The sequence below is a fragment of the Cherax quadricarinatus genome, chromosome 96, assembly GCF_038502225.1.
Source record: "Cherax quadricarinatus isolate ZL_2023a chromosome 96, ASM3850222v1, whole genome shotgun sequence".
NCBI classification, from domain to species: domain Eukaryota; kingdom Metazoa; phylum Arthropoda; class Malacostraca; order Decapoda; family Parastacidae; genus Cherax; species Cherax quadricarinatus.
The window spans coordinates 8130231-8142730 of record NC_091387.1 but is presented as its reverse complement, the minus strand read 5'-3'; the positions used below and the strand labels follow the sequence as shown (position 1 = coordinate 8142730).

Genomic DNA, 12500 nt, shown 5'->3' with positions numbered 1-12500 from the left:
TTTTAGGGAGTTATAGATCAATGAAGAATGAGACCTCAATTTGTTCAGTCCATCAATCTTGATAGACTGAACACATCAAGACTGGACTGAAAACATCGACTCCAAGCTGAGGGACTGATTACCTCAAACTACTGTTCTTCCACTTTTTCTCTGTATTGGACTGAAGAAGCCACTAGCTGGTAAAACGTTTCCTCATTATTCCCAAATGTTGCTCAAGTGTCATTCTTCAACTTTCAGGTTTTTAAACTATTTTCATCACATAAAGATCACTGTTGTGTCAACAACACCAGAGAAATCCATGAATGGGTGGGGGTTTAACCCCATGGCAAGTGACTGCTGAAACTCCAGGCCAGTGTATTAACCACTGGACCAGCTGGTTGTAATAAGATTCACCCAACTAGGTATATTTCTATACACCATAGGAAGGTTAGCATGGGCCACCACTGTGACCACAAATACAGGTTTTTTTTACAGACTAATCCCACATTGGTATTAACTTCATTAACTCACTGATAACCTTCACAGCTTTCACTACCTATAATCCTATATTCACCACACCGTGTACCCCCATCTGTTCCACATACCTCCCGGTAAGAGGAATTGCTGGACGGTGTTCTGGGAGTCAACGTCCCCGCGGCCCAGTCCATGACCAGGCCTCGTGGTGGATCTGGACCTGATCAATCAGGTTGTTACCACTGGCTGAACGTAAACCAACATAGGCCCGACTGGTCAGGTACCAACTTTAGGTGTTTGTCCAGCTCCCTCTTGAATTAAATCGACATCTCCTTCGAGGTCCTCAGATGGGTCATCGTAGGATTAAGACCCGTATCAGGACGCAGTTCCTAATCGATCAATCCCTCGCCCTCACTCTCTGCCCACCAACCTACCGGTCCACATCCTCCCTGTATTGTAGTAGGTTCGCCGGTATTGTCCCAGCCCGGGTCTTTTGCAGGTGGTGACCTGGCATTGATATCCTGGGTGGGGGGCGTCCTATGTGGACGTCTTGCTATGGTACATCCTCCCTGAATCGTTCATAAATCCAACTAATATAACATTTTGCTCTACAGGAGCTCTGTCAAGCCGCTGCAAACAATACAGGGACACAGCTCCTGGAGAGTGACACATTGCCACAATGTCACATTAGTAGGTAAGACACATAGGCAACAGTTAGGAAACTTTATTCCGAAACGTTTCGCCTACACAGTAGGCTTCTTCAGTCGAATACAGAATGTAGGCAGGAACAGTAGAGATGTGAAGACAATGCAATCAGTCCATCACCCTTGAAGTCGTAGAATTTGAGGTTATCAGTCCCTCAGCCTGGAGAAGTTCAGTTCCATAGTCAGATAGTTCCTGACTATGGAACTGAACTTCTCCAGGCTGAGGGATTGATTACCTCAAACTCCTCCTCTCCTTACCCCTTTCCACTTTGTATCGGACTGATGAAGCCACTGTGTGGCGAAACGTTTCCTGAATAAAGATTCCCATATGTTGCATAAGTGTCTCAATCTACAACAATTCTTCTGTTGGAAACGAGTCTCTGACTTGGGATATCATTGTTGGTACTGTGTATTGTTCCAGTCACGGTATTGTACCTCTGTTATTTTTGCTAACTCACACACATTTTACTATATACGATGATTTGTGTAAGTACTTATGTGTACCTGTGCCTAAATAAACTTACTAATCGTGCATCCTAACATGCTGATCAAGTGCCCTGGAACAGGTCTGCAGTACACGGTCCAAGGTCTTTCTTGCTGGCCGCATCCTGAGCACTGTCAACCGTGCGCTCTGCCACTTCTTGCAGGCATCAAATTATATTTTAACTTGAGGGCATCAATATAATCAACACCCTACATTAACGTAGTACCAATCCTTGCCCAGTTATGAGACTGTGGTTGCAAGACTTGCCCCTTCAATCCTGCGTCATCCAGAGACTACCAAAGATTGTGGCCATTGATAAACACTTGGGAAAGATTTGGAAATTATTTTTTTGTGGAAAATGATGAGGACAAGGCAACTGTGATGAATGGTTTGAAAAACCGACAAGTTGAAGATTGAGACACTTATGCAGCATATGGGAATCTTTATTCAGGAAACGTTTCGCCACACAGTGGCTTCATCAGTCTAATGCAAAGAGGAAGGCGTAAGGAGAGGAGGAGTATGAGGTAATCAGTCCCTCAACCTGGAGTCGATGTGTTCAGTCCATCAATCTTGTAGAATGTACCACATCGACTCCAGGCTGAGGGACTGATTACCTCATACTACTCCTCTCCTTACGCCTTCCTCTTTGCATTGGACTGATGAAGCCACTGTGTGGCGAAACGTTTCCTGAATAAAGATTCCCATAAACCATACCCCCGGCCGGGATTGAACCCGCGGTCATAGAGTCTCAAAACTCCAGCCCGTCGCGCTAGCCACTAGACCAGCTAGCCACAATAAGATTCATCCAACTAGGTATATTTCTACACCATAGGAAAGTTAGCACAGGCACCTCTGTGACCACAAATGCAAGTTTTTACAGACGAATCTCCAGCTAGCGTGGCCGTGACGAACTCTAGCTCAAGTCCCTTCACTGCCGTCAACATGACTTAAGAAATCGTAATGACACGATTGCAAATAAACCATACCCCCGGCCGGGATTGAACCCGCGGTCATAGAGTCTCAAAACTCCAGCCCGTCGCGCTAGCCACTAGACCAGCTAGCCACAATATGGTTTATTTGCAATCGTGTCATTACGATTTCTTAAGTCATGTTGACGGCAGTGAAGGGACTTGAGCTAGAGTTCGTCACGGCCACGCTAGCTGGAGATTCGTCTGTAAAAACTTGCATTTGTGGTCACAGAGGTGCCTGTGCTAACTTTCCTATGGTGTAGAAATATACCTGAGGAAATGGTATGGTGATACCGACAAGATGTGGAAAAAGACACTATGTACAGTTCAGGACATTTATTAAAGGAAACGTTTCGCCACGAGTGGCTTCTTCAGTCCTGAGAGGGACATGACCTTTCAGTGGTTACATTCTCACTACTAGTAGTACTACTACTACTACTACTACTACTACTACTACTACTACTACTACTCTGCACCTCTCCTTCCGACAGTATTTAAGTCTCCGCACTGTCGCTTGATCTTCAGATAGTTCCTGACTATGGAACTGAACTTCTCCAGGCCGAGGGACTGACAACCTCAAATTCTACGACTACAAGGGTGATGGACTGATTACATCGTCTTCACATCTCTACTGTTCCTGCCTATTTTCTGTATTCGACTGAAGAAGCCTACTGTGTAGGCGAAACGTTTCGGAATAAAGTTGTCTAACTGTTGCATATGTGTCTTACCTAACAACCTGTCGGTATTGTATACCATTTTGATGTTCATCTTGTCAGACACTGCAACACATGGCATCTTGGTACAGAAAACACCTTGGACAAGCTTTTCAAGTGAGAAGTGTTAGATCTGAGAGGGACATGACCTTTCAGTGGTTACATTCTCACTACTAGTAGTACTACTACTACTACTACTACTACTACTACTACTACTACTACTCTGCACCTCTCCTTCCGACAGTATTTAAGTCTCCGCACTGTCGCTTGATCTTCAGATAGTTCCTGACTATGGAACTGAACTTCTCCAGGCCGAGGGACTGACAACCTCAAATTCTACGACTACAAGGGTGATGGACTGATTACATCGTCTTCACATCTCTACTGTTCCTGCCTATTTTCTGTATTCGACTGAAGAAGCCTACTGTGTAGGCGAAACGTTTCGGAATAAAGTTGTCTAACTGTTGCATATGTGTCTTACCTAACAACATATATATAGTGGTGGGAGTCAGGTGAGGTGAAGCGTGGGTAGAGGTGGTAATAGTAGTAGTAGTAGTAATTGAACTAAGGAGGTGAGGTTAGAGAGGGACCTGCTGGCATCAAGTAACACCAGTTCCCAGGATGGGTAATATCCTCTTGCTTAGTAATTTTGAAATACTGTAACTACCGGATTTTTGCTTTATAGTGTTACTGACAGAAATTAGTGCAGCTTCAATGCATTTTCTCCGTCTTAAGTCGTCTTCTTTAATAACTAGTTTAGCTTCATTGAATTTCATGAGGTGTCCAACATCGTCTCTATGTTGAACACATGCGTTTTTGCGGTCATCATTTCTGCAAGCATTTTTGTGTTCTGCTATTCTAATGTCCAGAGTTCTGGCTGTTTCCCCTACATATACTTTGTCACACCCCCCACATGGTATAGTGTAGATTCCTGCACTTGTGCCAGAATCATGCTTGGGTTTTTGTATCAGGTTCCTAATAGTAGTTGAAGAGCTGGTAGATATTTTAGCCAGTTTTCTGTCAAACATTTTTGAAACATTAGTGGCAACGTTGCTGACCGGTAAAACGATGTAACTTGGAGGCTTTTCTTCAATTTGATAGGTGTTGGTCTTGCTGAGGATACGTGTTGCACGTTTCCTGCAGTCACGTATGAAGTGTAGGGGAAAGTGTAGTGAACTAAAAGAGTTGGTGATGTATGTACATTCTTCTTCGAGGAACTGCGGACTGGAAATTCTGTAGGCTCTCAGAAAGAAGCCAATAACTACCCCTCTTTTAGTTCTTGTGTCATGGTGAGAGAAGAAATGTAGAAGATCATTCTTGTAGGTAGGCTTCCGGTAGACTTTAAAAGAAAGTTTGCTTTCCCCTGTGCGTAAGAGAACGTCGAGAAAAGGTAACTGGTTGTCCTTCTCCTCCTCTAGAGTAAATTTAATAGTAGGTTCCAGATTGTTGATGGTGTTGAGGATGCCCTGTACGTCAAGATTTTTGGGTACAATGACCAAAATATCATCTACGTACCGCATCCAAGTAACTGAACGAGGGATGTTATTGAGGATCCTTCTTGATTCCAGGTCCTCCATATATAAATTGGCAAGAACTGCACTAAGGGGGGATCCCATGGCTAGTCCGAAGAGTTGTTTGTACTTCTTGTCCTCGAACCTAAAACAGTTATAACGAACACAAAGTTCGACAAGGCTCACAAAATCTTGGCGGGGTACAGGTAACTCTGTATCATCTTTAATCACCCTGCGAAGAAGATCAATGGCTTGATCAACTGGGACATTGGTGAATAAGGCAGTCACGTCAAAACTTGCAAGCTTCTTATCACTCATGTCGAGATCCCTGATACGGTTAAGGAGGTCACCCGAATGCTTTAGATGAGCCTGACTGATTGTACCCAGGAGCTTTGACAAATATTTCGCCAAAACTCCTGCTAGACTGTGAGGGGCGCAGTTTCTGAACCTAGTCGTCCAGTCATTCCTCGTCGCTACATCCAGGCACTCAAACACTTAGCTTCCAATAATGATATTCTCATCACCACAGCGGACAAAGGAGGAGGAGTGGTCATCCTCAACAGTACAGACTACGTTAGTAAGATGCAAGATTTATTGAACGACGCCAACACATACGTTTCCATCCCTGAACATGCATGGAGGAAAGAAACAGATTCTTTTCTCAGTAAGACCCGCAGTATACTCAGGAAATCAGAAGAAGGTAAAAAGCTCTTGCGCCTCATCCCTACCAACCCCAAGTCAGCTAGACTTTATGGTTTACCAAAGACCCACAAACCAAATGTGCCTATGAGACCCATTACATCTGGTATCGGCAGCGCCCCTCACAGTCTAGCAGGAGTTTTGGCGAAATATTTGTCAAAGCTCCTGGGTACAATCAGTCAGGCTCATCTAAAGCATTCGGGTGACCTCCTTAACCGTATCAGGGATCTCGACATGAGTGATAAGAAGCTTGCAAGTTTTGACGTGACTGCCTTATTCACCAATGTCCCAGTTGATCAAGCCATTGATCTTCTTCGCAGGGTGATTAAAGATGATACAGAGTTACCTGTACCCCGCCAAGATTTTGTGAGCCTTGTCGAACTTTGTGTTCGTTATAACTGTTTTAGGTTCGAGGACAAGAAGTACAAACAACTCTTCGGACTAGCCATGGGATCCCCCCTTAGTGCAGTTCTTGCCAATTTATATATGGAGGACCTGGAATCAAGAAGGATCCTCAATAACATCCCTCGTTCAGTTACTTGGATGCGGTACGTAGATGATATTTTGGTCATTGTACCCAAAAATCTTGACGTACAGGGCATCCTCAACACCATCAACAATCTGGAACCTACTATTAAATTTACTCTAGAGGAGGAGAAGGACAACCAGTTACCTTTTCTCGACGTTCTCTTACGCACAGGGGAAAGCAAACTTTCTTTTAAAGTCTACCGGAAGCCTACCTACAAGAATGATCTTCTACATTTCTTCTCTCACCATGACACAAGAACTAAAAGAGGGGTAGTTATTGGCTTCTTTCTGAGAGCCTACAGAATTTCCAGTCCGCAGTTCCTCGAAGAAGAATGTACATACATCACCAACTCTTTTAGTTCACTACACTTTCCCCTACACTTCATACGTGACTGCAGGAAACGTGCAACACGTATCCTCAGCAAGACCAACACCTATCAAATTGAAGAAAAGCCTCCAAGTTACATCGTTTTACCGGTCAGCAACGTTGCCACTAATGTTTCAAAAATGTTTGACAGAAAACTGGCTAAAATATCTACCAGCTCTTCAACTACTATTAGGAACCTGATACAAAAACCCAAGCATGATTCTGGCACAAGTGCAGGAATCTACACTATACCATGTGGGGGGTGTGACAAAGTATATGTAGGGGAAACAGCCAGAACTCTGGACATTAGAATAGCAGAACACAAAAATGCTTGCAGAAATGATGACCGCAAAAACGCATGTGTTCAACATAGAGACGATGTTGGACACCTCATGAAATTCAATGAAGCTAAACTAGTTATTAAAGAAGACGACTTAAGACGGAGAAAATGCATTGAAGCTGCACTAATTTCTGTCAGTAACACTATAAAGCAAAAATCCGGTAGTTACAGTATTTCAAAATTACTAAGCAAGAGGATATTACCCATCCTGGGAACTGGTGTTACTTGATGCCAGCAGGTCCCTCTCTAACCTCACCTCCTTAGTTCAATTACTACTACTACTACTATTACCACCTCTACCCACGCTTCACCTCACCTGACTCCCACCACTATATATATGTGTGTTTTCTTAGTTTTCTCTGTATTAGGACTGAAGAAGCCACTCGTGGCGAAACGTTTCCTTTAATAAATGTCCTGAACTGTACATAAGTGTCTTTTTCCACAGAAATATACCTAGTTGGATGAATCTTATTGTGGCTAGCTGGTCTAGTGGCTAGCGCGACGGGCTGGAGTTTTGAGACTCTATGACCGCGGGTTCAATCCCGGCCGGGGGTATGGTTTATTTGCAATCGTGTCATTACGATTTCTTAAGTCAAAGATTCCCATATGCTGCATAAGTGTCTCAGTCTTCAAGGCAACTGTCTTCAGGAAATTCCTAATGGTTATGACTATACCAAAATTTTTTAAAGTGGTGGAGGGGGTAAGCCGGTGGAAGGTCTCAGTCAGATGATAAGCTCCGGGTATGGGTCAGGTAACACTATCTTTATTGTCGAAACATTTTGCCTGCACAGTAGGCTTGTTCAGTCGAGTATAGAGGAGGCAGCAGTAGCAGTGTAGAAGTAAGGACAATGTAATCAGTCCATCCCCCTTGAAGACGTAGTTCAGAGGTGGTCAGTCCCTCAGCCTGGAGATCTACTCCACAGTCATTCCTTGAGGGGTAGTCGAGGTGGTTCAGACATTTAAAGATGCTGGAACAAAATAGGAGAATAAAAGGACACAAGTGCAACTAATGTCACATTTATTGTGGCAACGTTTCGCTCTCCAGGAGCTTTATCAAGCCATTACCATTACCGGTAATGGCTTGATAAAGCTCCTGGAGAGCGAAACGTTGCCACAATAAATGTCACATTAGTTGCACTTGTGTCCTTTTACTTTACATATTGTCGGTAATTCTACCAACTTTATTACAAAATAGGAGAAGCTAACAGGTAGTCAAAAGATCAGACAATGTCTTTCATAGTGTTTTGCCAGCCAGTGGTTTCTTTGCTCCGACACAGAGAAGACAATGCAAGATGAGGGAGCTACTTAGTGTACTGTTGGTGTGTGTACCCACTCGTGCACCTCTCACCAAGGACCCACATCCAAAGGATCCCCCAACCAAAGGACCCCCAACCAAAGGACCCCCAACCAAAGGACCCCCAACCAAAGGACCCCCAACCAAAGGATCCCCCAACCAAAGGACCCCCAACCAAAGGACCCCCAACCAAAGGACCCCCCAACCAAAGGACCCCCAACCAAAGGATCCTCCAACCAAAGGACCCCAACCAAAGGACCCCCCAACCAAAGGACCCCCCAACCAAAGGACCCCCAACCAAAGGACCCCCCAACCAAAGGACCCCCCAACCAAAGGACCCCCCAACCAAAGGACCCCCCAACCAAAGGACCCCCAACCAAATGACCCCCAACCAAAGGACCCCCCAACCAAAGGACCCCAACCAAAGGACCCCCCAACCAAAGAAACCCCAAAGGACCCCAACCAAAGGACTCCCAAAGGACTCCCAACCAAAGGACCCCAAAGGACTCCCAACCAAAGGACCCCCAACCAAAGGATTCCCAACCAAAGGACCCACATCCAAAGGATCCACCCAAGGACCCACACCCCAAGGGTTAAGGAGTCCCAAGGACCCACCCTAAGAACTAAGGTCTCTCAAGGACCCATCCCAAGAACTTCTAAGGACTCCTAAAGACCCTAAAGAACTTACCCCAAGAACTAAGGACTCTCCCAAAGGACTCACCTGAAGGTACACTTAGTGACACGGGGAAAGATGCGTGTCATAGGGTCAACACGGTTCTCAGGGTCCATATCAGGGAAGTTGATGACCTCAGTTCCATACTTCATGAAGGTGCCACCCAGGAAGAGGTCAGTGAAGTATATGTTACCCACTGCCACCACCAGGCACAGTGCCTCACACACGAAGAACCTGTAAAATAACGTTAATATTTATATTAGTAACATTTAAAATGTGGTGAATGGTTTTGAAAACCGACAAGTTGAAGAATTGAGACACTTGTACAATATATGGGAATGTGTCTCAATTCTTCAATTTAAAATAATACTAAGACCTAAGCCAGATTGGCAGCCAAGACTGACAGCCAAGACTGACAGCCAAGACTGACAGCAAAGACTGACAGCAAAGACTGACAGCAAAGACTGACAGCAAAGACTGACAGCAAAGACTGACAGCAAAGACTGACAGCAAAGACTGACAGCAAAGACTGACAGCAAAGACTGACAGCAAAGACTGACAGCAAAGACTGACAGCAAAGACTGACAGCAAAGACTGACAGCAAAGACTGACAGCAAAGACTGACAGCAAAGACTGACAGCAAAGACTGACAGCAAAGACTGACAGCAAAGACTGACAGCAAAGACTGACAGCAAAGACTGACAGCAAAGACTGACAGCAAAGACTGACAGCAAAGACTGACAGCAAAGACTGACAGCAAAGACTGACAGCAAAGACTGACAGCAAAGACTGACAGCAAAGACTGACAGCAAAGACTGACAGCAAAGACTGACAGCAAAGACTGACAGCAAAGACTGACAGCAAAGACTGACAGCAAAGACTGACAGCAAAGACTGACAGCAAAGACTGACAGCAAAGACTGACAGCAAAGACTGACAGCAAAGACTGACAGCAAAGACTGACAGCAAAGACTGACAGCAAAGACTGACAGCAAAGACTGACAGCAAAGACTGACAGCAAAGACTGACAGCAAAGACTGACAGCAAAGACTGACAGCAAAGACTGACAGCAAAGACTGACAGCAAAGACTGACAGCAAAGACTGACAGCAAAGACTGACAGCAAAGACTGACAGCAAAGACTGACAGCAAAGACTGACAGCAAAGACTGACAGCAAAGACTGACAGCAAAGACTGACAGCAAAGACTGACAGCAAAGACTGACAGCAAAGACTGACAGCAAAGACTGACAGCAAAGACTGACAGCTAAGACTGACAGCTAAGACTGACAGCTAAGACTGACAGCTAAGACTGACAGCTAAGACTGACAGCTAAGACTGACAGCTAAGACTGACAGCTAAGACTGACAGCTAAGACTGACAGCTAAGACTGACAGCTAAGACTGACAGCTAAGACTGCCATTTGCCAGAAAACTTAAATACGGAAAATATTTGCCTATCTTAGCAGTTATAATACCTTTAATCTAAGTCCTGTCAACCCACGATTACATTGCAGGAGGTTTATCAAGCCGTTACGTCTTGATAAAGCTCCTGGAGAGCGAAACGTTGCCACAATAAAAGTCACATTAGTTGCACTTGTGTCCTTTTACTTTACCTGGAGTTTACCTGGAGAGAGTTTCGGGGGTCAACGCCCCCGCGGCCCGGTCTGTGACCAGGCCTCCTGGTTAAACAACTTCGAGAAATCAGTGAAGACAACACCTGCGTTATGTTGAGTGCTATCTCTACTGATTCCTGGCTTTCATGCCCCTGCCGTACGTACTCTTGAAGCTGTGCATCAACTTACCCACCTTGAGAACGCAAGTATGTACAGATTAGCACAAGAACATATGAAAGGACCTGCCTTGTATGGGCCAGTAGACCTTTCGCAGTGTTCCTCCAACAGGCCTACTAGCCCATACTCGGCAGGTCCTCTCCAACTCCAACCCAACAAAAATATCTGCCCAACCCATCTCCAATGCAACCCAACAAGCTTTAGTAACCCCCTTAGCACCTACTTGGTTCCTGTTAGTGAAGGCCCTTATCGTACCTACTCTTGAAGCAATGTTTAGTATTTATCAACCTTGAGAACACGAGTGTGTGAAAATTAACACATGTGTCAACTACAAGCCAAGGTCGTCTTCTTATATCACAAACACGTTTCACAACCAGCCTACACACTGAATACTGATGTATACGATGTTTCGTTACTGACTCACGAATTCGTAAGGACATGATTGTAGACAAACCATACCACGGGTGGGGCTTGAACCCGCGGTTATAGTCGTAAAACTCCAGACCAACGCTAATTCCTTTAGTGTGGTCGAAGTTTGTTCCTTGAGTAGCACTGAAAACCAACTGGGTAAGTATTTTGTTGAGTTTGGGTTTGAGAATGGGCCGGTAGGCCTACTGCAGTCCTCCATTAATACTGGAGCATGTGATTTTTCCACTGTTCTCTACCCTTGCAAGACTAGGGTCAGGCTTCTTGACTACCTGGTCAACCAGGTTGTTGGTGCAGTACTAACAAGCATGTACTAGTCATGATTACAAGATAGTAATATAACAAGTGTTAATATTACGGTTAGAGGGTCGGTCTGTCTGTCTCTTTGTCTGTGTCTCTCTCGTGTGTGTGTACTCACCTAACTGTGGTTGCAGGGGTCGAGACTCAGCTCCTGGCCCCGCCTCTTCACTGTGTGCTACTAGGTCCTCTCTCTCCCTGCTCCATGAGCTTTATCATACCTCATCTTAAAGCTATGTATGGTTCCTGCCTCCACTACCTCACTTGCTAGGTAGGTGTGTGTGTGTGTGTGTGTGTGTGTGTGTGTGTGTGTGTGTGTGTGTGTGTGTGTGTGTGTGTGTGTGTGTGTGTGTTAGAGAGACCTGCAGACTGTACCGTGCGTCTCGTCAGTGATCACCTTCCTGGTACATCTCTACTGAAACACAACTCAAATAACTAAAAACCAGATTTTAATATGGGTAAAAAAAATTGGCATTTTTTTTGTCCAGTATATGAACATTTTTATTTGAAACTGCCACACAAAATATGGCTGAAAAATGCGTCATTTTCATTTGTATCAAATAAGGATAGTTCTCAATGGAACGGAATCAGCAAGACATCCTATTGGGGCAAGCGTTCCACAAGGAAGCGTGCTGGGACCATTGTTATGGAATGTCTACTTCAACGACCTTCTTCATCTCATCCCAGAATCCCATGCATATGCAGACGACTGTACACTGACATTCACTTATCCAAGAGAAGAAATGCCAGCTGCTCTAAGCTACATCAATCACCAGCTGAGAGCTATATCAGCTTGGGGAAATAGATGGCAAGTAACATTTGCACCTGAGAAAACGCAAATGATGATCGTCTCTAGGCACCATGATGGTAATGCTGGTGCAGTAGTAAGGATGAATGGAAGGGTGTTGGTACCTGGAGAAGAAGTTGATATCCTTGGGGTGAAATTTGACTCCAAACTAACCATGAAGAACCATGTTGTAAATCTTGTAAACAAGACAGCCAGGAAGCTTACAGCACTTCGCCGTATCTCGCATCTGCTTGACAGTAGGGGTTGCAAGATCCTGTACGAGGCACAAGTACGCTCAGACCTTGAGTATGCTCCACTTTCTTGGTTTGCCTGCCCCCCCCCTCTCATCTGCGACTGCTTGACAGAGTAGAGAACAGAGCAAGACGTCTCATCTCTCGCCTGGACCCATCCTGGATAGATCTGTCATTTCAGCAGAGCCTTCAACATAGGAGGGATGTGGGTGGCCT

General features: G+C 44.9%; 1 protein-coding gene across 2 annotated transcripts in view; it reads right to left on the bottom strand.

The window, feature by feature from the left end:
- LOC128701707 (innexin inx2) overlaps positions 1–12500 on the bottom strand; it is a 91766-nt gene that overhangs the window by 54205 nt on the left and 25061 nt on the right. For both annotated transcript variants that reach the window (XR_011394729.1, XM_070105067.1), the window contains exon 2: positions 8783–8968. Coding sequence is in view for 1 of the 2 variants with exons in the window: in XM_070105067.1 (XP_069961168.1) it covers positions 8783–8968 (186 nt within the window). In the remaining variant the exon portion in view is untranslated. The remainder of the gene's footprint in view (positions 1–8782; positions 8969–12500) is intronic.